This window comes from Cylas formicarius, unplaced genomic scaffold, assembly GCF_029955315.1.
Source record: "Cylas formicarius isolate icCylForm1 unplaced genomic scaffold, icCylForm1.1 PGA_scaffold_4__25_contigs__length_36172078, whole genome shotgun sequence".
Lineage (NCBI taxonomy): Eukaryota > Metazoa > Arthropoda > Insecta > Coleoptera > Brentidae > Cylas > Cylas formicarius.
In genome coordinates, this window is record NW_026844334.1 from 11520503 (window position 1) to 11545643 (window position 25141).

Genomic DNA, 25141 nt, shown 5'->3' on the forward strand with positions numbered 1-25141 from the left:
AATGAGTGAAGCATGGTCCGTGACAATAGTAAAATGGCTCCCTTCAAGATAATTGCGCAGTTTTTCGACAGCCCAAATGACACCTAAACACTCACGCTCAGTAGTGGAATAATTACGCTCCTGTTTTGTCAACGAACGTGACAAGAAGCAGATTACCTTTTCTCCGTCGCCCGATTCTTGGGTCAGAACAGCGCCAAGTCCATAAGCAGAAGCGTCGGTCTGAAGGACAAAGGGTTTCGAGAAATCTGGACACGTTAATATAGGAGCTGAGGCAAGTGCATTTTTAATATGATTAAAGGCAGCCTCGCAATTGCTATCCCAGACGAAAGAGGCATTCTTGTGGGTCAATTTGGTTAACGGCGCGATCAGGGTGGAAAAATCTGGCACAAATCTTCGGTACCAACTAGCCATACCTAGAAATCTCCTAATCTCTGTAATGTTCTTGGGCGGAGGAACCGTCATTATGGCTTCAACTTTTCTGACATCTACATGAAGACCTTTAGAGTCAACTACAAATCCTAAATAATTAAGGAAAGGCATACAAAACTTACACTTCCCAGGGCTTAATGTTAAACCTGCTTTCATTAGGCGATCAAATACCTTACCCAAAATGATTAAATGCATTTCAAAGTCGGGAGAAATTATTATAATATCGTCCAGATACACCAAAACATACTGTTCTAAATCTGAGCCGAGGACGGCATCGATAAGTCTCTGCCAAGTTGCCGGTGCGTTAGTAAGCCCGAACGGCATTCGCTTGAACTGAAAAAGTCCCCGTTGTGGTACTGTAAATGCGGTATACTCTCGACACTCCTTCTTCACTCCCACTTGCCAAAATGCCGACTTAATGTCCATGGAACTTAAATATCTGGCTCCACGCAGCCTGTCCAAAATTGATGAAACGTATGGTAAAGGGTATGCGTCTTTCTTAGTAACCTTATTAAGTGCCCTGTAGTCTACACAAAATCGATAGGCGTTGTCCTCTTTGGGCACAAGAAGTACTGGTGAAGACCAAGCGCTCTTAGAAGGCTCGATGACGTCCATTTCAAGCATTTTCTTAACTTCTTCATCAAGGATCTTCTGCTTGAAGGGTGAAACGGGATAATATCGCTGTTTAATGGGCTTAACGTGCTCCTCTAAGACAATCTCATGAGTCGCCACTGTAGTATACCCCAGACCTTTGCTCATTCTTTCAAAGCACAACGTTTTCCGAGAGGTATCCAACTTCAAACCTAAATGCATCAATGTCATATAACCTGACTTCCCAACTAAAGTGGCACTACTCCCAGAGTCTAACAAACCCAGAATGGGATGTCCCAAAATGGTAACCTCTATATGCGGTCTCTGTTCCTGATTTGAATGGGATATTACGTAATCAATCAATGCTCGCTTCTGAAGAAAAGCAGAAGTGTGTACATTATCGGTCGTCGAAACATTCACAGGGGACACTAACCGACCACTTAATTCCCCTGAGTCTCGTTTTTTGAGCACTCTGGACAGTTTCTAATAGTATAACCTGGCTGCTTGCATCGAAAACAAAATAAGCGACGTGATTGAGGACAACTGGATCGTCTGTGACCCGTCTGGCCGCAGTTCCAACACTCAATTGGTCTCCTTGGGAAATCACAGCGAGGCTGCGCTCTAGGACTTTGGACTGCCGTCTCCACCGCTCTGACCTGAACAGGACGGTTTGCAGTTTGGTGACGATACGCCAAATGAGGTTCCTGCACTAGACGAGGATGCGCAGGTGGGGGACAGTATTGTTGTGCGCGCCAGTGTATCTCCTCGGCAGCTCTTCCCCTTTCCAAAAGACTCTCGATGGTAGCGATTTCTTGAAAGCTCAAGGCTACCTGTAAGTGTGGTAATAGATTTCTTCTAATAATGTTAACTTGCTCGCTCTCGGACGGTTTGCTAGAAGACAATTTCATAAAAAGATTTTGCATCCTTGTAACGTATAATAGCAATCGTTCATCTTGACCCTGAGTACGTCTCTTAATATCGTCCAACAAATCTTCGTCGTAGTTCAGAGGCAGAAATGCATCGCGGAGCTTTTGTCTTAAATCGGGCCAGTCAAGGAACGACCGCCTTCGGGGCGTATACCAATCTCGTGCATCTCCTCTCAAGATTTCGTAAGCTGAATGGAACAACTGATCTTCAGTCACTCCTCTTGACTCCGCCAAATGCTCTATATCTTCAATAAATGAAGTGACACTGCAACTACCATTAAAGAAAACGTTCCATTTGTGTATTGGTACGAATGATCCTGAGGATCGAGGCACATCTCTCTCATTAGACAAGCCTGCATGAGACGGTGCACCAATGTGACTCACTGGGTTTGTAATTAACGATATGCTGCCATTTGGCCTAGAAGTACTATTTCCTCCGGATTGAGAGCACGTTTGGATCATTGGTACCGCGCTTGAGTCAGGATTAGTCGCAAATGATACTCGACGAGTACTAGAAGTTGCCTCCTCAGTCATAAAAGGAATCGGACAAATTGTAAATGCGGCCAACCGATCGGCCAACTGGGTACAGGCTCGACGGTTGATTGTTTGAGCTAAATTCTGCAATTCAAATTCCGTTATTCGCCTCCTTGCATCTCCAAACGAGTTCCCTGTAAGGTTGGAATCTACATCATTATTAAGCGATCGTGATAATCCAGAGTCTACCGGCCTCTCCAAAGTAGGATTATGATCAGGTGCTGCACCTCCCAGATCTATCAAATTACCCACAGGAGCATCCATTCTCTCCGGATGAATAAATTCATTTTGTGTGCACATTGCTCCAACACTAGTCTGGCAAAGGCTGGCGATGTGATTCGCGTCCTGCAAGGCGTCAAAACACCCACTCAATAAAAACATCAGGTTTTGTTTCTTTGATTTCAAGTCCTGACCCTCAGCTACCACTCTGTGCAATCTGCTTTTGACATGCATTAGCCTGCTGTAAATTTTCTTGAATTCATTCTCTCTATTCTCCGCATCAAACTCTTGAATAAGGCCCACCAATTCATCCAACTTAGATGCACATATGCCCAATTCAGAAGATGGCTCAAAATGGATGTTAATATCCTCCCGAATGTTCCGCTGAAATGCTTCCCGCAACTGAGCTCTCTTTTCATCCACTGTAGACCCCACATCACAACCTCTAGCAGCTAACTCCCAAGTCAATTCATCACTCCTAAGCCGATTAATCTCCATTTAAAATTTAAATAATTAAATTCCCCACCCCTTCCTGGTATAAGGAAAATAGAAAAAGAAAAACGGGAGAACGATAGCGCAATAGAAGCAACCAAATAATGGACCAACACAATAGTACCCGCACACAACTCGCGATGCACTAGGCCACCTGTGGCTGATCAAAGAAGCCGCAAATTGAAAATAATAATAATAGTAATAATCAAATAAGATCCGTGAAAAATAAACTGAAAACGTGGCAAAGTATACAGAACTATCGGTAATTACTTCCAAAAGCTTTTAAATAAATTTCCAAATCACAGAAGAGGTCGGAGGATTGCAATCACACTGCTCCCTCAATTTTGAAGTCACCGTTATAACCACCAGCCAAGTACTAGAATTTTGTGAAATTTGACAACTCCAAAAAAAAATTCTTAACAATAATAGTTTTCCAATGCAAACATAAATACAACTTTACCGATATTGAATATACAAAAAAAAATTCCGCAGTGCTCCGATTTGAAAAAAATAGCAACAGTTATACTCCACAAGTAAAGGGATATATACCAAAAAATGTATCCACCTGGTATGGATATCGTTCAAATATCACACAATCAAAAATTAACAAATAACAATATATCGCAACTGTATATGTAGAACACTAATTAATTAAACCGCAAAAATGAAATGCATTGCATAGTAAAACGGCAATATATACAAACTTGTTATAAAAGAACCACCGAAACTTGAAGAGAATCAAATATTTTGAACACTCAGAAAAAATATTCAGTTGGGCGCCAGTTTCTTACCTCTCCATCTCAGGGTCGTGAAAAAGAAACGCATTAATTAATTAAATTCGTAATTTAATAGTGAGGTAAGACAATGCCTAGGCTAGCTCATTAACAACCGAGAAAAATTAATAAAGAAGAAAAGAAAAAAAAATATATATATATACTAAACCAAAGCCAGGTTGGAAGGCGGTGAAGGGCACCTCGGTCAGTCCCGGAAGGTGGTAGGTAGGCGCCACGTGATTCGAAAAAGGTAGACTTATCAACCCGAGGTTCCAACCCGTAAAGGAAATAAACAAGTGAATCACGAACAATAATTTATTTCCTTCAACCTGGTGGTAGGTGTGAGTGTCAAATCTCACCTTCAAGTTTTGGCGGTGCAAAAGAATGTAAGACACTATAATTTAAGGCTATAAGTTCCGCAAACCGTTCTTGAAGAGAACAGGCCACTTAAGCTACCCAAACCTCAAGATGTCCCGAACGTTACACAGCTGTCTGTCACTATCCCGGGAACCAAGCCAAGATGGAATGGTGGCTCAATGAGACAGCCGCAGGTGGGCAGTCTTAGTTAACCCAGCAAAGTCCGTCCGGAAAGCCGGCTGCTCGATAGGGGAAACTCCACAACTAAACATGTACCCAAGAGACAGCATACACTGCAAGACACCAAGTCTGGTCTGGTATTCCGGTGAAAGAAGAAACCACGTGGAAGGTTTGCGGGAAACGGAGCAACAATACGTACAATACTAATTAGAAAAAAAAACCCTAAAATAAAATCGGCATAAATTGAGGAACACTGATTAGGTGGCGAAATGGTTCCAAAAGGTAACTTACCTCGATTCGAGGGTTTTCTGGAAATATGGGGCAATGACAATTCTTTTCAAAATCCCTCGTTGAGGAAGATTCCCATTCCAAACTCCAAATAGATCCAAAAGTATGGGAAATCATAAATTAGTGACCAATTCACATATCCCCCTCTTATTGGGGTAGCACTACCGGCTCAAAAAGAAATCGGTCACACAAAAGAAAATCTGCCACAACCCCAAGCTTCAAAAGCCAGCGTACAAAATGCCGGACGATTCAGACAACCAGTTTTATTAAAAGGCTAAACGGGCACAAAAAATTAGAGGGAAAACGCCACTCTTGCCAACCTAGTCGACGGTACGCCGCCAGTAGAAAGAACAACCGAACTATATCTGTGGTGATGGCCGTATGGCCCGTGCCAAAGAATCGAGGTTGCGTCAACGAGATTGAATTACCCGAACGCTATCTATGGTGGCGACCGGACGGCCAGTCACAGAAAATCGAGGAAGAATAGGTTAAGAAACAAAACAATATTTACTAGGCTCGCCAAGGAATACCGAAGCAATGAAAAGCAAATGCGGTCCCTAGTCTCATAGAGTGACAGATGGTAATGGTTATGACTCCTTCTAATGCGCAACTAATACTCTGTTTTTTGCATTAGTATCTCTCAGTAAACCGGTGTCACTTAAGAGAAAACCAAGCGAACAAGGGGCCACGCACACAGCCGTTGCAGCATAAAATATTTATGGTTCGGCAACACAATCGGCCGGGGAGTACAAGTCCGAAACTAAAGGAACCGAGTCTACAAAAGAACGTGTGTTCAAATTGCAAAATCGATATGAACCTAATAAACAAGAATTTTAATTGTTAAGAAGCACTCGCCAAACAGCAAAAGGTGAAGGAAATGGACAGTACAATTAATTCTACAAGGTACTAATAAAATAAACCCGTTACTTCGCAAATGTGCCAGCACTCTCACTTTAAAAATGCTAAATTTTACCATTGAAATATGAAACCGTCACAGATTTGGTGGAAGTCATTAATAAAACTTTGAAATCTTTTCAGCTTGAAGAGCCTGAAAGTAGCGCCAAATCAAAACCACAGTCTTATGAATAAGAAAAAACAATGTGAAAGCGAGAGTGTATCAGGATATAAACAAAAACTTAAATAAATTAATGACGACCCGTTCGGAAAATCAGAGTCAAACAGAAGACAAGTGGCAAAATCTAAAAACAGCTATTATAGAACTTGTAAGAAATATCTGAAGCCTGAAAGAAAAACACGTCGAAAGAATTGGATAACTGAGGAGGTTTTATTGCTTATGGAAGAAAGACACCTGAAAAATGCAGGCAGGCAGAAATATAATGAAATACAAAAGACACCAATGTCATCAGGTCAAAGAGGAGTGGATCAAAAAGAGAAATGCACTGAAATAGAAATCTGCAGAGACTGCACGACTCACACAGACTACATAAGCAAATAATAGAGTTTACGGGAACTGGCGGGAGACAAAATCACACATCCTTACAGATGAAGAAGGGACATTGTGTTCGATATTAAAGATCAACTAATTCTAGAGGAAGAATACATTAAAACCATTTTGATTACCAAAGAAAAGAAATAAATACCAACACTGACTATGAAACTGGACCAACTATTTTAAATGAAGAAGTAAAAGCAGCAATTAAATCAGGCAAAGACGGGAATATTTGGACGAGATATATAATAATATCGATGAAACAAGAGTAATAACAAGGGAATGGCTCAATCAACGTTTGTCACAATTCCGAAGAAACGCACCATCAGCCTAATGAGCAACACATTGAAGGTCTTTCTCAAAGTCATCCACCTTAGGATTTCTAAGCAGCTGGAAGAAGAAATAGCACATACCCAGTTCGGATTTAGAAATGGTTTCGGCTCAAGAGAGACCTTTTTATTAATTACAATAAGGCATTTGATAAAGTGAGACACAAAAAAGGAACAGAAGCACTGCAACGAAAAAACCTGGACACAAGAGATACAAGAATAATAACATGCCTAAACGAAAGTTCATCTGTGCACGTCCAGCTGAAACTGACGAAAGCAGAGGGGCTAGACAAGGGTCCTTTTCAACGTCTACTAGGAGGAAATCTTCACCAAAGCCCTCGAAAATGTTGCCGGTGGAATAAAAATTAACGGCATTCCACTGAACAATCTGCGCTATGCGGACGATACAGTACTTCTCGCTGAAAACATGTAAGATCTACAAGATATACAAAATATGTTGAATAATATTATCACAGTGTGACACTCAATGTTCAGAAGCTCAAGTATATGATTGTCACCAAAACTGAGGCGCTCAATGAACAGTTGTATATGGAAAAAAGAGGAAGCTGCAATATCTCGGACACATCATGAGAGGTCCTAAATATCATGGCTTGGAACTCATAATCCAGGAAAAAAGTTTAGGAAAAAGATTTGTTGGAATAAGAAGAATATCTTAGCTCAGAAATCTGAGAAAATCGTTTAATGTCACGTCATCTGACTTACATAAGGCCGTAACCAAACCAAACCAAACCAAACAGACAGAAGCTTGAGGATATCTCAAAAAAGGGTCAGCGTAGAAGCTGTAAAGATTTGCGTGTTTTTTCGAAATTTCGCGACAGCTCAAAATCGTGTAACATAGCCTATTACTGACTACTAAATTTAGACCCCATTAGTTTATAGAACCCAAATCACATTGGTACGCATAAAAATCAAAAAAGTCGGCGCCCCTTTGAAACAAAATATACGAGCTCCGTGGTCTGTGGTCGCAACGCGCGGTTTTATTTTGCGAAACAAAAGTCCGGGGTCGTTTAGTTCTCCGCCGCAGCGTTTTAAAAGTCCGGGATATTTTAAATCTTGCTTAACGATAAAAATGAAAGTTTTATTATCGCAAAAAGTCTAGGCATTAATCCGATACCCCCGGGCGCTGCGCCGGAGCTATTTAGCGGGGTTAAATTTAGAAAAGCGTTTTGTCTCTTTTTTCGGTTTTTCCGGTCTCAATTCACGGTATTTCTTGATAATAATTTTGGGTTTCTCGCTTTTCGTTTGCGTTTAGTTTTCTTTTGTTGTTTTTTTTTTGTACTGTACAAGGAATCCGGGAATAAATGCTGCACTATGCAATTTTTAGAAGATATGAATAATCGGAAATAGGACACAAATTAATAGATTGAAAAGTACGTTTACTTACGTTGTTTCATAGATAAAGAAGTATGAAGTGAGCCTACCACAACACTTAGGCCTCAGCAGGCCTATGGTGCAGTCCACTCGGACAATGATAGCCCTCAAGATAAAGAAATTATTCATGCTTTCCCAAGGTGCAGATTTTTAAAAAGGCACCGTGGCTCAAATACTCCTTGACAGACAGGGTGCGGCAAAATGAAACTACATAAAGCAAACATTTTTAAAAAATTATTTTTGAAATGTACATTTTATGCCATTTAGGAACGTTATTTTTTAAAAATGTCTTGTCTTATGGCTGCCTTTAATTCTTCCAAAGTCCGCGGAATATGTGTGAAAACTCTCGCTTTCAGGTAACCCCAAAGAAAAAAGTCGGAAGGCGACAAATCAGGCGAACGTGGCGGCCAGCCAAGATCACCCCGTAAAGGCACCAGTTTGTTTAGGAACATTTCTTGAAGAAGATTTAGTGAACGACGCGTTGTGTACGATATAGCACCATCCTGCTGGAACCAAAGATGTTCTCTTTGATCGTTGTTCACTCGTTCACTTTTGATCTCCGTTGACTGTTACTGTTACTTATTACTATTATTTTGGACTGTGAAGAGGTCGCTCATGAAGTTCTTGTGGACTATTTGCTGACTAATAACGGAAATTTTGCTTATTTACGGTACCCGAGAGGTGAAAATGAGCTTCATCGCTAGACATGAATACAGCGCCTCTGGGATTGTTTTGAAGAATATCCCGGCATAAATTTGTACGGGCTTCAAAATCTCTTGCGCTACCACCATTTTGTAGGGATGCATTTGGAGGGAGTTGTGTAAAATTCTTCGAACACTTCTATCGGGAATTCCCAAAGCAGCTGCATGCTTACGAGCTGAATGCCTTGGAGACTGTTGTACGCAAACTCTTCACATTCTGCATTCACATTTTCTGGTGTTCTTACTGTCCTTGGTCGGCCAGTAGATTTTCGGTTAAGCGCAGAACCTGTTTCCCTGAAGTGTAAACCTAACCGACGAATTGTTCTTTCATCCGGAACAGCGCTATGCCGACCAACATCAAACTGATTACGAAAGGCGCTATTACAGATTCCCCATTTATAATAAACTCCTCGACAATGAAAGCACGATGCACTCCGCTCCAAGCCATGTCGATAACTGAAAATTGCATACTTTTGTCTGCCTAACGCGAGTGCGTACACAGTGTTGCCGGTTTTACAAACCGAACAACCACTATTTGAAATCCTGCCTACCTTTTTGCCGCACCCTGTATCTAAGTGTAGGTTTATTGATCATTGGTCTAAGGTTATGAAGAAATAAATACAGTCCGATGTTGTGATAAATTAAACAAAACTATTTTTTCTTTTATTTACACTGCATCTCTTACAACAACTTCATCGACACTTGATATATGGACAATAACAATGACCCGTCTTTCATCTTTTTAAAGAAAAAGAGTAAGCTTCACGACTTTCCGCTTTACGTCTTTTTCGTCTAACCGTCTTATACCTAATGGTTAAGGTGACCTACTTTTTAACCTTTCGTTGGTACGCATCAAAAACTAGTCTCGAACTCCAGGAACCACCGCAAAGTGGCTTCCTTTTGATTTCGACTCACATCCGTTAGAGATAGCGTTCTGTAATTTCACGTAGAAATAACAAACATAGAAATACTGTGCTGGCGAAAACTAAACTAAAGGATATGATATTTTATCTAAATAAATGTGGTTATAACAATATGAATTAGAACTCTAATCACAATTTAGATAAAAAAAATAAATAATTAAAAATGTTAATAATATAAACAAGAAAAAAAGGGTAATTATTAATTTTAAAGATCACTTGAGGTTTGGTAACCCTCTAACCAATGTAAGAATAAACGGGATAATATGCCGGAGTAACATCTACTACAACGTTTTGGGTTACACTGACAAAGCGACTATATTACCGCTAGGTTAGCGTTTCGAGATGCTCTATACGTTTATTGGTTTAATTAAGTTCATTAGTTGTGGATAGAACGTAATTAGAACGTAATAATAGCAATAATGGCAACATAGAAAATATCAGGAACGTCAGGTTTCCTAAACCAAATAGAATTTGTTTATCTCGATGCAACGTGCTCTCATGTTTTGCCAACGGTCATATTGTAAATATGACGTTTATGTCCGGTTAAGAGTGACTTTTGATGTAGCGTTTGCAAAGATGTGAAATAGATTTGATGATGGTTGAAAGGATCGGAGTGTTCAATGATTGGAAAAATAGTAAAAATGTGAAAGCACTGGCGATCTAGTTTAGAAGATTGTTGACTTGCTACCACAAATTGTTGCCTTAATAGTTGCTCGCTGAAAATGTATATCTGAGTGTGATTTCTACATCGGAAGAAACAATTGCTTGCTTCGTCCCATCGAATGATCAAAAATGACTTGTTGCAGTTGAAAATTGTTTTGAAAAGTCCCATTGTGTTGTTCCAGATTTTTCAAATTAATATAATGCTTATACAGAGTGTTACCAAAAAGTAGGCAGTAGTAGTAGTAGTAGTAGTTTAAGCCCTCCATCTCCCGAAGTGAGATTTTGAAGTATGAAAATTACAGATTCAAAACTGGCTAAATAAATTACAGATTCCATCCACAAAAATGGCAGTGAATGATATGCGTCAAATTTCAAAGTGATATCTCCACATCCACCCAGGATATTAATAAATATGAATTTTGAGAAGTTAACTTTGAAACAATCAAAGCGTTCTTATGGAAAGTGATATAAGAAAAAACCAATTACTTTAATGAAAAGAATATGTGGTTAATGTAACACCCCGTATAATTTTTTAACGAACCCCAATAATATTTCGGTCCAAACGTGCGGTATTTCCAAATTCAATCGTTTATCCCCCAAATAAATTACCGCATAAATAAATAAATCACCGGGCCACTAATCTCCTTCAGAAGGAGGCGGAAATCTTCTTCTCCCCGACGGCAAACTAATTTCACTTGTCCAAACAATGAACACATTGCTTCCTAACAGGAATGTTTTTATTGCCTAATCCTCGACGCCCGGGTCTCGTCGCCCTGTTGTTTTTCCATTGACTCCAAAAGGACACGTCAATTCTCTATCGGGATCCTCGTAAAGGGTTACAGAAGACGGAATCCGAGTAATCAGGTTTACGTTTAAAAAAGAGATTACGAACGGTCGCTCGCTTGGCTTTTCGTAGTAAGAGATTGCGTATAATTAAATTTCGGATCCGACGTTTTGTGAATGCCGGTGAAAAAGAACCGTTTTCCGAAATACGGGGGCAAGAGGGGGAGAAGTAGATCGGATCTACTTTTTTTTCCTACCGATGAAAATGTGATTTTTGATTTTATAGTGAACCGTACCCTGGACAACCAAAATAGAAATAGAAAATATGTTTATTGCTTCCAAGATATTGAACTGAACACTTAGTCCCTTCAAATTAACAATAATTACAGTCTCTATGCTAAAACTTTACATACACACATTACTATTTCAGGTCTATTATCTATTACTTTTTACAAAACTTCTGGATCCCTCCTGCGTCGGTTTTTGCTGAGTCGAACTTGCTGACGTTTCGCCAATCATCCTGTTGACTTCTTCAGAGCTTGGCTGAAACTGACTCGTATTTTACTCTGTACCTGCTTATATATTGTTTGAGGGGGGCGGAGCTAAATGAGGGGCGAAATGACTGGTAGTACTTGAGTCGCGGTAAAGTTTGTTAGGTTGTTTATAGATTTCTATAAACGCCCGGATTTTTCGTGGGTAGAAGAACCGATTACATGCAAGAATTTTAGTTTCATCGAATAAAATGTTATGTCCGGTTTCATGAGTGTGTTCGGCAATAGCTGATGAGTTTATTTGTCTTAGTCGTAAGGCTTTTTCGTGTTCTTTGAGTCTAGTTGATATTTTTCGTCCGGTCTCTCCAATGTATTCTTTGCCGCATATGCATAGAACGCTGTAAACTTCTGGAATCTCAAATGGAATTTTGTCTTTGACGGACCGAAGATGTTGAGAGATTTTTGGACAATCTGGTTTTGACATTATACTTCTTCAGAACTTTTGATCTGTGGTCCGAGATGTTTTGAATGTAAGGAAGGACCACAGTGGTAAGTGTAGGATTGCTTTCGACCTCATTGCTATTGGAAGGTTATGGTGAAGTGTATTTTTTGATGGAACGCTTAATCTTTAATGTGGAAAGGTAAGGTGTTTTAATTCTGGGTTCAGTGACTCGGGCTGAGATGGTTTTACAGCTCTTTAAACATGAAGATTGGCGAAACGTCAGCAAGTTCGACGCAGTAAAAAGTATTACAGTAGCCCGTGAAAGTTTCTATTATTTATTTTTCGTTGCTAGCGCCTCCTCATCTCTCCTAGTCTTAATTTGTTTCGCTTTTATAGGTCAGCAGCGCCTTCTGACGGTCGCTACCGAAACGTTCGAGTCTTGTGCCGAAAGGCAGGATCTGTAGTCAGTTACAGTAAGTATCCAGCATTAAGTAATTTAGAGGGCTTTATTGATGTTTTCAATTACTGCTTGCAGACTCACAAGATACGCAAATATATACGCTTAAAGGGATGTAGTCGACATATATTGAGAATAATATAAAAACAATAAAATACTCTGCCCCTAAATGCAAAATATAATAATAATAATAATAATAATAAAGGTTTTTATCTACAACCATTTAATAATAGACGCATAATACTTCTGACAGTGAGAGTATTATGCTACGCATAATACAACAAGTGTAATTATATCATAAAAAAACAAGTGTAATTATATCATAAAACAACAAGTGTAATAAAATATTCTGGAATTCTTAATAATCCGGGCTTCAATTAATCGGCGCAGAATTCACACATTTCATTTATTATTTTTATGAAAATTTACTATAAAGTTACCCATATTAAAGTCATACACACGTTACCAATTCAATTCTATTATTCAAAAACAGTTCAAAAAATACAAACCAATATGACAATAATTAAAAAGAATTAGTAGGCCGTGCAGGCTAAATCTGACAGCGCGCAGCGGGTATCCATAGCGACAGCTTACCCGACGCGACGCTCATCGTGAATACAAACATTTTCTTTCATGAAATAATAATTGTAAAGTAAATAATATTCATATAGAGAAGCTTTAAAATTTCGCCTTGCAATTAAAACATAAGATTTAATAAAAATGGATTCTGAAAACGAAGTACTAACACCCCCGGAAATTCGAGCGGCAGCGGAAGCTGCGTCTCTGGATTTACTTCCCAAGAAATCAAGAAACAATTATGAAATTGCCTACAACAATTTCATGGATTGGCGATCAAGAAACAAGGCCACCTCCTTCTCTGAAGATACATTATTAGTGTATTTCAAAGAATTGGCTAAAAAGTATAAGTCGTCCTCCTTGTGGACGTTTTATTCCATGCTGAAAAGCACACTTTATATTAAACACAATGTCAAGATCGACCACTACGCGAAGCTACATGCTTTATTAAAAAGACAATCAGAAGGCTATCAACCCAAAAAATCTAAGGCATTTACCGGACAGGAAATAAATAAATTTATTTATGAAGCTCCTGATACAAAATATTTGGCTACAAAGGTAAGGAATGATAAGACGTTACATACCTACGGTATTTACCAAGAGGTGTTAATTTTTTAGGTTGCATTAATTATGGGAGTGATGGGTGCATGCCGCTCAAATGAACTACATGCAATGAAAATACAACACGTTACATTTTATGAAGGTTGCACTAGAGTAATAGTTCCCGTTACGAAGACCAAGATCCCTAGGAATTTTACTATTACTGAGAAGTTCCATGATATTGTTAAAAAATATGCAAATCTGAGACTGCCAAATGCATCAGATTCTTTTTTTATGAATTTTCAAAATGGAAAATGCACAAAACAAGTTATCGGCATTAACAAGTTTGCCAAAATGGGCAGAGAAATTGCAAGTTTCTTACAAATCAAAAACCCAGAAAGATATACCGGGCACTGTCTACGACGATCTTCAGCCACATTGTATGTCGACGCAGGGGCAAGTATGACAGCTCTGAAGCGCCACGGAGGCTGGAAGTCGGCTTCTGTAGCTGAAGGCTATATTGCAGACTCGCAGAAGAACAAGACCGATGCAGCTACTAAAATATTAAGTCAAATCAACCCTAATTGTAATATTAATAACAGTACTTTTGTTTCTACCCCCTCACAATATCCAGGTATGTCTACTATTACGAGCGAATCTTCTCATAACACTTTTTCGATTAGTAAAGACACCACGGACATTAGTATTGGTACTACACCAACTACGATGAATTTCAATAACTGCCCTAATATAACAATCAATTTTATGAAATAGACAGAGTAATACATAATGATCCTATTAAGCGTCAATTTAAAAATAATTGTGTGCTGAAGTGTAAATGTTAATTAAATATTATTAAACTTATTAAATGTTCAATCCAGGACTTTCATTGAATTTATTCCTTATTACATCACAACTCATAACACATAAACATATAACATAAACAGCATACATAAACAGTAACCAGTGTTGATATTGAGTGAATGGTAGAATCTAAAAATGTATGATATTATGTTCCATTTCATATAAAGCAAGTTAACATCCACTTCCGGCCTAACCGGAAGTGCCACCATCTTGAGAATATTCTAGCTGAATTGCTCTGCCATCAGCATTAGCTTCCTACCGAATTTTCAGGTTTCTCCCATGTATAGTTTTTTTTCACAATAAAATGACACATTTCAATTCCGGTGAGGTACCCTATATAAGTGGATGGTTGTAGATAAAGTATAGTATTTGACTCGAGTATTATGGACCATAATAAACTCAGATGATTATAACACTCGCCGCAAGCGGCTCGTTTTATAAATCATCCTCGTTTATTATGGCCTTCATAATACGCTCGTTAAATAATATACTATTATTGAATTAAGTAAAAAAAAAACATTTCATAATCAATTCAAACAGACAGGCGTGTTTCAGTTTAGCATTGTAGGAATGCCTCCAGCATTCTTACTAGTAGTTCTTCCACTAAAACTATTATCCGATGCTAACAAAAAAATTACAAAAAAAACAGAAACTCAACCATATTTGATACAACAAAAGATATGAGTCTATTAAGTTAACGCCAACCGCTTAAAAAGGAGGTTATTGTTTTGAAAACATAGATTTGTAAATTATTAAATACTTTTGTGACGCAATAAGAATTAGGAATTCTTGAAGACTCCCACTGAGTGAGCTGGAGGCCTTAGTGTCTCGGAACGCATATTTTAAGCCAATGCCATATATCAAGCGTGAACAAGAATTTTGAAGCTTTTGTATTCTGTACTTATCATGGACCGTTAACAAGGGACATTTGAGATAAAACTAATGAAACGCAAAGTTACGATTTGAGGGGTCTACACAACATATGTCTATGTCGAAAAATTAATTTTAAATGCATGTACGCTCTTTTTTAGACAGTTGTGGCGTAAATCTCAGCTCTGGATCAATTAACACCCCCAATTTTTTGATTTGATCTTTATAGTTCACCTTATATATTTAGTACGTTATTGTAGGTTTGCAAAAATTAATATTGGAGAGATCTTTTTGAGATATTTTTAGTCACTTTTTTCTATCGCACCTAGTAAGTTTCGCTAAGTTTATTTCAGGAATTTTTAAAAACTACTGATCCATATTTTCAGCAATTTACATATAAGAACTTAAACTTCGTTTCTAAAGTGTAAAGTTTCTAAAATAGAAATATCTTACAAAACTAAAGTTACCTCCATAATAAAACAGCGACTTGTAAGTTGGGACTGAAAATTATGTTAGTAGAATAAAACACAGAAGCTTTTTTTGTAAAATTTCGTTTTTCAGAACAATAAGAGTTTCATTTTTGTGGTGGAAAGATCTCAGCCCGAGCTTTATGACCACTCTTGGGCGGAATAATAAAAGGATTTATAAAGGGCCAAGTCAAAAACGGTTAAGCTATTTTATAAATTCGGAACGGGACCGAAAACCGGGGAGTCGATACGTTTCGCCGAACGAGAGAGAATGTCGGAAGGGTAAAGTACGATAATGTTACTAAAACCCGAAAGGTTACGACCCGCAACTATAAAAGTACGTAAAGTATTTTGTGGCATTGATACCGGTTCCGACTATAGAGATTCCTCGAATTTTATTTGCGATGTTATTCGGGCGCTTTCAATTTAAGTTTCGGGTTATTGTTGACACCCTTGAAATTTAGCGGTTTCCATTATGATTGTTTGCTCCGCCTTCAACCAACACATATGGACCAAAATAATGTTTTAGTTATGGCGAGTAACTGCTTCGAACAGCTTGGTTTTCTTAAAGCTTAAGCTCATTAATAGCGATTCGAGAGCTCTAGACATTTTATACTTTAATGGAACAGTTTCGGATAGTTACTGTAAGAATTTAGCCAACCATGAGCAACAATTAATGAAATAAATTGTGTTGCTTGTAAGTTTCAGCATCGGACCCAGAGTTAAAAATATATCTACAATTTGTTTTAACTATTGGGTTGTTCGGAAAGTCATTTCGTTTTTTTTGGGGAACATGAAAGACAGTTTTCGTATAATGAATAAATATTTTATTAAATTATATATTGGCCATTCTGGTCCAACACCTTTTGCCATCTTTCTGGCAGTAACATAATTCCCCTCTCATAAAAGTTTTGGTCCTTGCTGGCAAAAAACTGGTTCAGGTAGTTTTTGACATCTTCATTTGAGGTAAAGATTTTGCCATCCAAAAAATTTTGCAGGGACCGGAACAAATAGTAGTCGGAAGGCGCCAGATCTGGAGAATATGGTGGATGTTGCAGTACGTCCCATTCAAGCTGTAAAAGTTTTTGGCGAGTGACCAAACTTGTGTGAGGTCTCGCATTATCCTGGTGGAACACTACACCCTTCCTGTTGATTAATTCGGGCCTCTTCTCTTTAAGTGAATCATTCAATTTGTCCAGTTGATGACAATAGACTTCTGAATTAATCGTTGTATTGTCCGGCAAAAGCTCAAAAAAAACGATTCCTTTGACATCCCACCAAACGAAGAGCATCACCTTTTTTTGGTAAATGTTGGCTTTTGACACGCTTTGAGCCGGTTCATCTTTTCTGCTCCATGACCTCTTGCGTTTAACATTGTTGTATACAACCCATTTTTCGTCCCCAGTAATAATCCGCTTCAAAAATGGATCATTGTCTTCACGTTTGAGGAGCGAATCACACACGTCAACGCGAAGACACAAATTTCGCTCCGTAAGGACATGGGGCACCCACACATCGAGCTTCGAGGTTAAGCCCATGCCTTTCAAATGGCCATAAACAGTCGAATTCGACAAATTTAATCTCTCACCGATCTCTCGTGTGGTTATTCGCCGATTTGCATCAACTAATGCCTTTATCGCATCTTTGTCAGCTTCGACCGGCCTTCCAGACCGTGGTGCATCTTCGACATCAAAATTGCCGGATCGATATTTTGCAAACCAGTTCTGGCACTGGCGTACTGTTAACACGCCTTCTCCATACACATCCGTCAATTTTTTTCTCGTTTGGACAGCGTTTTTACCTTTTCTGAAGTAAAAAAGTAAAATATGACGAAAATGCTGCTTATTGCTCTCCATATTTAAAAGGGCACCAACCAAAAACTACTGCGTAGAATTAATAGAACTTTTTCACACACAAGCCTTACAATATCAGCTGTCAAGACATATAATGGTTATGCGGCTTAAGTGTGAAGTTGGTTTCGAAAAAACGCAATTAAGTCCCCTGACGGGAAAAAACGAAATGACTTTCCGAACAACCTTATATTTAGGCAAATAAAAAAAAATGAATTTTTAGTTATATTATTTGTATGTTCTGATATTCATATATGTATTAAAATTGTTATTCATCATGATTTATATTAATGTATTATCATACAAAATCATTTTCTAGTTTTAGTTAGTTTTTCAGTGTTTTACCTATGCAATAAAAGTTTATGTTAATAGTAATGTAATATTGAAATTGAATTACAAAAAGCAACTGAAACGGATTCAAATCCTCCTTCCATGTGCCCTCTCTGCTGAGGTTGGCCGTCACCATGCCAAATTCATGCCTGTGCTGGGCTTGATCGATTAAGGTCTTGCCATTCGTGTCTATCCAATCTCGTATGTTTCTCAACCATGATTTCTTTTTTCTACCTATACCCGTTTTTAATTCAATCTTCCCTTCCAGTATTAGTTTTTGCTGTTCACATTCTATGTATCGCGTTTTATGACCGAGATAAGTTGCTTTCCTGATTTTTGTTGTGTTTGTTATCTAGCTAGTACTTCTACATCGGCCGTTCTAGTAGTCTAGCTTATCGTAATTCGTCTATATTACCACATTACAGACGCATCCAGGCTACTGAAATCCTCCTTTAGAGTTCAAGTTTGACATTCATACAAGTGCACGTAGCACTTTAATGTTCTCAGTCTTACTTATTATTATCAATAAATAAGATAATATCGATAAAACAGATTGTTCATCTTGCTTGCACTGAGACTTTAACAGATGTTGTTCCGCCCTAAATGTTTATCTGATCAATGCAAGACAGCTGTCACTAACGATCACGATTATATTACATGGGAGTAAGAGAGACGGAATCAGTGGTACTTGGCATTTCTTGATTTAACCTATACTCCTATACCTATACTCAGACATGAATTCATGTATTATATATGTAATAATAGATCAGGATATTCCTTAATTTAAGTAGGTGGATCTACATGAATATGACAAGTCCATTCAATAAAAATTAAAACAATAACAAAAAAATTAAAGAAATTTATCATACCGTATAAAATATTTAGTTTGAATTTACGATGAATCATCTTCATCATCAGAGCGAAAATTAGAACTGCTACTACCAGAAATTGATCCTTCGTCTAAATTAATAAAAAGTGGTGGTGGTACCGTTATATCAAGTGTATTCTCTTTTTCCCAGTATGCTATTATTATATATTGTGTTATTCAACTGCTCCAATTTTTTTTGGTAACTGCCTGGAGAGCTGCCTTCCAAACAGATATTACGGCAGTATCATCGTACCTGGCCTACAATACAATAATTTTATTAAAAAATATTTTACACCAATTCTATGACAATAAATATATAATGGTAAGGCAATCTTAAAACTTTATGACCCATTTCAGTAATTATTTAGTCTGTAGCATAAGGTAAGTTTGTTTTGTATTTTTTGACAATTCACACTGTTTTGTAATGGTGGTGCTATCTCTATCGAGTGTACGACACCGGAACGTAATAGACAAAGGTAGAACACTGGCAGCTGATTGGGTGGGTTTTGCCGTTCTTAGTACACGTAGCTAAATTGATTTTATGACCGATTATGCCATCGCAAATCATACCGAAAATACCTGGGTTACGGAGTCTGTTACGCATCTTCACGAAACCCCGCCTTGGCAATTTCGATTTTTCTCGAACGGTCTAGATGATTATTGATTTCTCAAATGAAAAACTACTTACCAAAATATCTATCAAAATTCTTCAATTTCTATACGCGCTGCCATTCAGTTACATAAAAAAATAACTGGTGGCTTCATTTTATCATTTTTCATGTTTTATTCAAAAATTTGAGAAATTTGAAAATATTACTAATTGGGAGATATCGTGGGTGTAGATCAGAAGTCTCTGATTAAAACACGATGATAATTTGCAGGCACTTTGGTTGAGGTTATTTACTTTTACATTATTTCGAAAATACTTTCATGAAAAAGGTTTCTAAAATATTACGAACTCAAAAGTATGCGGATAAAAATACGACCTAATTTTTACACGGACGCTTATTTAAGCACGCATTTTTTTCCTGTGTGGTGTGATCAATAAAAGCTCTAGTAGCGAGGGTCCGAGAAGTAGATATTTTTATGGAAAACGGTTAACAAGCCCGAAAAGACCTTCCATTTTTCGCCTTTAGTCAAAAATCGATCGGCGTAAATCATATTTGCATGCCCCGGGGTCCCTTATCTCGAGAGCTTTTCGACAAAGGAAAAGGGAATACTTATCCCGCATAATTGGGGTCCTTATTTCGCCCCCCATACGACTCCGGACATCGCGTCGCATAAGCGGACGTTTTCATTATTTTCGAGATGTCAATTTAAAAGTCAACGTTGTACGCTGTGCCAATTATTCGCAACGTTTTTTCCGAAGCGAAATAACTGATTTATTAATTACGCAAAGTATCCGAAACAATGGGGGGATTTAATTATGTAATTAACTCGTCTAACAAACGTACACGCAATTCTCCGCCATTGTACGAATTCGGGGAAATATTGTAAATTGCACTACCGGCTAATCTAATGGATTTACAATGTTTAAACGGGAAAATTGCGTGTTTTTATAATTTTCCCGGCTCGGTTAACTAAATGCAAACTAATAATAATTGACGTTCCATTTTCCATGTGGAAATTCGGTTTTCGGTTGATTAAATTGCACCAATTTTGTTGCCAGCATTAATCGATTACACTCCAACAAAAATATTCATCGTTGCAAAAATTACGCGTTATTTACAATTTTACTTATTTAATTAATTTATAATATAATTAACATTTGCGAACACGTTTTGAGATATTTATATTGACGCTGACATAGGATTGCAAAAATTTATATTTCACATAACAAATGTCAATAGATGCTTCATAGCTAGGAAACGGTTGCCATCCATCTCTAATATTCCACCTTTGTTCCTTCACAAAACAAGCACTAAGTCTATTTCTAAATGATGCTAGCTACCAAATTTAAAGGTTGTCCTTAGAAGTAGGTTGAAAAAGAAAAAAAAATGTTTTTGGGTCCAATAACTACAATAAAAAGGTGTGTGTGTGTGTTACATTACTAGTGGTGCACTATATACCATGACCCGAAATGTGTTTTACAACCGACCCCGTAATTAACTTTGCCTACAATTTGTTAATTGTCCGTAAACAATAGCAAAACATATTGAAGAAGAAATTGCGTTGATGTGTTCAATATTGTTCCATACTTCGTCCAGAAATATAGTGCTTTTACAACCGACCCCTTGATTAACTTTGCCTACTGTTTATTACTCCTAAACCGCAACTCCTTATAGAACACTCTGCCGAGCCGACCCTTTCCCGTAACCATTCCAGGACCGTCCCGCGAATTTATCTACCTACACTAACAAGCGGTTTATAAGTCTATCTTCAATCTTGTTCGTCGAGCATATTCTTGAAACATGTACATAAAAAAATTAATACGTTCTATTTCATTACATTTCTACATAGTAACATTATTAATATTCAAAATATTAAATATAATAATAATAAAGCATTACTTAAAAAATCGTCCCTATCGCCACTGTCACCTAGTTCAATGATCAACTCCGCCACTATTCGTTCTCGATAAATATTTTCTTCTTTTATTACTCATTTTTCACAGCTTTGTACTGATATTTCAACTACCTCTTACATTATGGTACCGCCAGTAAGTTTTAAGTGTTATTTCTCCTTATATGCACTTTCAACTCAGACCAAATCATCTCAATCGGGTTAAATATACAATGCTACGGTGGTAATCTCAAGATTTCATGTCCGTTTTGTTATGCTATCGAACCGCGATCCATTTACGTTTCAAATAAAAATTTCAAGTGTCTACAAATATTCGTTACGGTTCATGTCAGGGAAGACCTACTTAATGCAGAATAAACATCTGTTAGGATGGGTTTTACCATGGTCCTGCGAACGTCTACGATTAAGGTACGCTAAATGCGCTATATTTTTGGTCGTACAATAATTTTTTACATTGTTGAACCGCTATATGTAATAAACATAGATAAATACTTCTAATGTGGGAACTGGACAACCCGGCTGATCGACCAGGAGTAAAGTTGTAGGATTTATTCTGATAGATCCTGACTGTAATGAACAAACCCTATAACCATTTTTTACCATTTTTTCATATAACCAAATATGAAGCCTGTAGGTCTGTGCCAAAATATGATCGAACACAGTAAATATATGAATCTATAAAGTTTATTATCCTCCAATAAATCGTAAAAAAAAGGGCAAAGTACACAGATTGGTCTAAAATTGAGTGGTCGTTTGTGTTAACTTTGGTTTTGATTTTCATAAGCGAAGGTTCAATTTGGGAACTGATGATGATCAACTAATCTCTACATAACAATTACTTTGATATTTCTGATATATCTGAAAAATGATTTCCCAACGGTTTCGTTAAAAGGAAATTTATCTTTGAATGCCATATTCAATATGGAAAAAAAAGTTGACAATGAAGATATGGTTAGTTAATATTGAACGTATTTGAGTATGACCGGTAAGCTCATTTATTCATTGGGTCGTAATTAAATTTCAATATAACTGACAATGGCCAAATTATCGTCAGAACGTTCTTTATCCGCGTAATGTTGTTGCAGCCGATAATAAACAATTACGTTCGTTTGTTTACTTATCCATCATGATTATTTTACCAGTTTCTGCGTTTTAACATACGTTTTAACTACTAGTGTTGACTAAATACATGTGCCGCACGTGTTTACCGAAAATAAAAGCAATTAAATTGCTATTGACAGAACAATACCTGCCAAATAAAGATGCCTGTGTTGAACAGTTTATTTTCTATTATGTTGGGAATCCCGTACAATATCGGCATAATCCTATGAAGTTAATTTACAGCAATTGTTACCCAATTTATTTATTTTATCGAACTTTTTTTGCTTTGTTAAATATAATACATATATAATTAAATAATTAATTTTGTAGAAGGTTTAAAATTTCAAAACCTAATATAACGATTTAAGTGCAAATTTGAAAAATAAAGGCCGTTTAGAAATATAATTAATATTTATGAATTATGAATTAATGATTAATTAGCATATCTCGCTTTAGTTTGAAGCTTCTTCAAATGTCTTGTTTTGATTTTAGCCATGCTGCATTAAAACTGAGCAAATCAAAATATTAACCAATAAATTTTAGGGTTACAATTTGTTCCAAACGAAAAATCCTTGCACCTGTACCGCGAACCTGGAAATTTTAATACGGAGTGGCGTTTTTCTAGTCTTTGTTGGGAGGTGATTTTGATGAAGTAAGGCTATTTTGGACTTCCATTATCTTTGTTGTTTGCTTTCACAACGTTTCAACTGGTCAAGATTGTCCAGTCGTCTTCAAGTGAATACTAAGTAAACTTATAAAATGCTTACAAGCAGAGAGACCGATACCTTAATGCATGGTCACATCACCACCCGGCCCAAAAATCATTCGTTATCAACTCTCTTGTTTACATTGCCGTAAAACTATCTCAGCAATAGTCATTGAACCCACAATTAAAACACCTTACTTCTGCTCTTCTCTCTAATAATTTCCACATTAAAGATATTAAGCGTTCCATCAAAAAATACCACACCTTCCGATAGCAATGAGGCCGAAAGCAACCCTACACTTGCCACTGTGGTCCTTCCTTACATTCAAAACATCACTGACCACATATCAAAAGTTCCAAAAGTTCTAAGTATAACGTCAAAACCAGATTGTCCAAAAATCTCTCAACATCTTCGGTCCGTCAAAGATAAAATTCCATTTGAGATGCCAGGAGTTTACAGCATTCCATGCACATGCGGCAAAAAATACATTGGAGAGACCGGACGAAAAATATCAACTAGGCTCAAAGAACACGAAAAAGCCTTACGACTAGGACAAATAATCAGCTGTTGCCGAACACACTCATGAAACCGGACATAAAATTTTATTTCTTGCATGTAATCACTTCTTCTACCAAAGAAAAATGCGAGAGTCTATGGAAATCTATAAACAACCTAATAATCTTAACCGCGACTCAGGTCTCTACCTGTCACCAATATGGGAATCAGTCATCCGAAACGGTGTTTATGTCCCTCGTTTAGCTCCGCCCCCTTCAAACAATATATAAGTAGGTAAAAAAAGTACTTGGGATTTGCTGATACGTTGAATTTACTGCTTTTCACTTCATTTGTGTATTCGTGTCGCTCTAAGCTTAGCGAACTGTTGGAACTGAAGGCGATGTTTATGATATGCTTTCAATGTTGCTTGTTGAATGTATCTTCAACGTATCTTAGCCATTGCTTAGGCTTCGCGTTTGCGTTTCGTAGGACCATTATGGTTTAGCCTTTTCCTAGACAAACGCATTCCACCAGCTCTTATGGTACGCTAAGATTTGCTTCCAGTTATTCTAGTTACTTGTAGCCCTTCTACATTTCCGCATTCGTCGCAAAATTTTCAATTAAAAACTGACATTTGCTACTGGCATTCTAACTACAGACTATCTTTCACACAATCGGTATCCATTTGTCACAAAACTCATTATTTTTCCTTCCTATGATGGACCGGGACTATACATTAAAGTTGCACCTCTTGCGATTTTTCAAATTCGACGTGCCAGCAAACGAATAGTGACGTAAACGCAAAACGCTGTCTCTAGGTCCGAACCATTTGTTTTTCTACCTGGAAAGTGGGTGATATGGAATTTTTGGCAGCGGCGCCGGCGGAGTCTCTTTCGGCATCGGGACGCGGATTACCGCATGCAGAGCGGATAGGATTTATCGCTTTATCTTCCTTTGTACGGTACTCGTCCGCGATAAATTTGCAACGAAAACACGACCCAGGATATCAAAGGCAATCAATCCGATGCTGCTTTTAGTAGGCGCGTATAATCTATTTGTGTCGAAATGGGCACGGCCCTTTGTTCTGGCGCGTCGCCGGATACGGTCCGCGAAATATATTTTAAAATTAAATTGTACGGCGATAATGCAGTTACGCATATGGATATCGATCAATATTGTACTGAGTGTTCCGAAGTCGCAGCTCCGAAAGGCTAAGAAATGCGAAAAGAAAGCTTCAAACAAAGGTTTCTCAGGATGAAAAGCTTATTTTACAACTGTTTTACGAGTTGAATATATCGGAAGTGGGAAGACCCTTTTATTGTTCAATTTCTTAATTCTGTTGAAATTTGAATGTTACAATTGGAACTTGTATTATATGTAATATATAATAATACAGTGTCACTAGTGTTGGGACCGGCCAATTGGCCACTTCTTAATTGACTGGTCAAATTCCAACCAACCATTGTAGAATGTTATCTATCATTATTTATTAATAATATATATTTTATAATAAATTATTATGCGTCCTCT

At 37.6% G+C, this 25141-nt stretch overlaps 2 protein-coding genes across 2 annotated transcripts in view; one reads left to right on the forward strand and one right to left on the reverse strand.

Annotated features, from left to right (window-relative positions):
* Positions 1-25141, reverse strand: part of LOC132701597 (Krueppel-like factor 13) — a 287844-nt gene that overhangs the window by 89967 nt on the left and 172736 nt on the right. The gene's annotated exons all lie outside the window — the stretch shown is intronic.
* Positions 13141-14310, forward strand: LOC132700656 (uncharacterized). The gene is made up of 2 exons (XM_060668128.1): positions 13141-13554; positions 13615-14310. Exons 1-2 carry the CDS (start codon positions 13141-13143, stop codon positions 14308-14310), a joined length of 1110 nt encoding a protein of 369 aa, XP_060524111.1.

Bases quoted from the DNA above. Each gene is read 5' to 3' on its own strand.
- LOC132700656 (XM_060668128.1), top strand. From the start codon at position 13,141: ATGGATTCTGAAAACGAAGTACTAACACCCCCGGAAATTCGAGCGGCA. The intron at 13,555-13,614 runs GTAAGGAATGAT...TTAATTTTTTAG, and splicing joins CAAAATATTTGGCTACAAAG to GTTGCATTAATTATGGGAGT.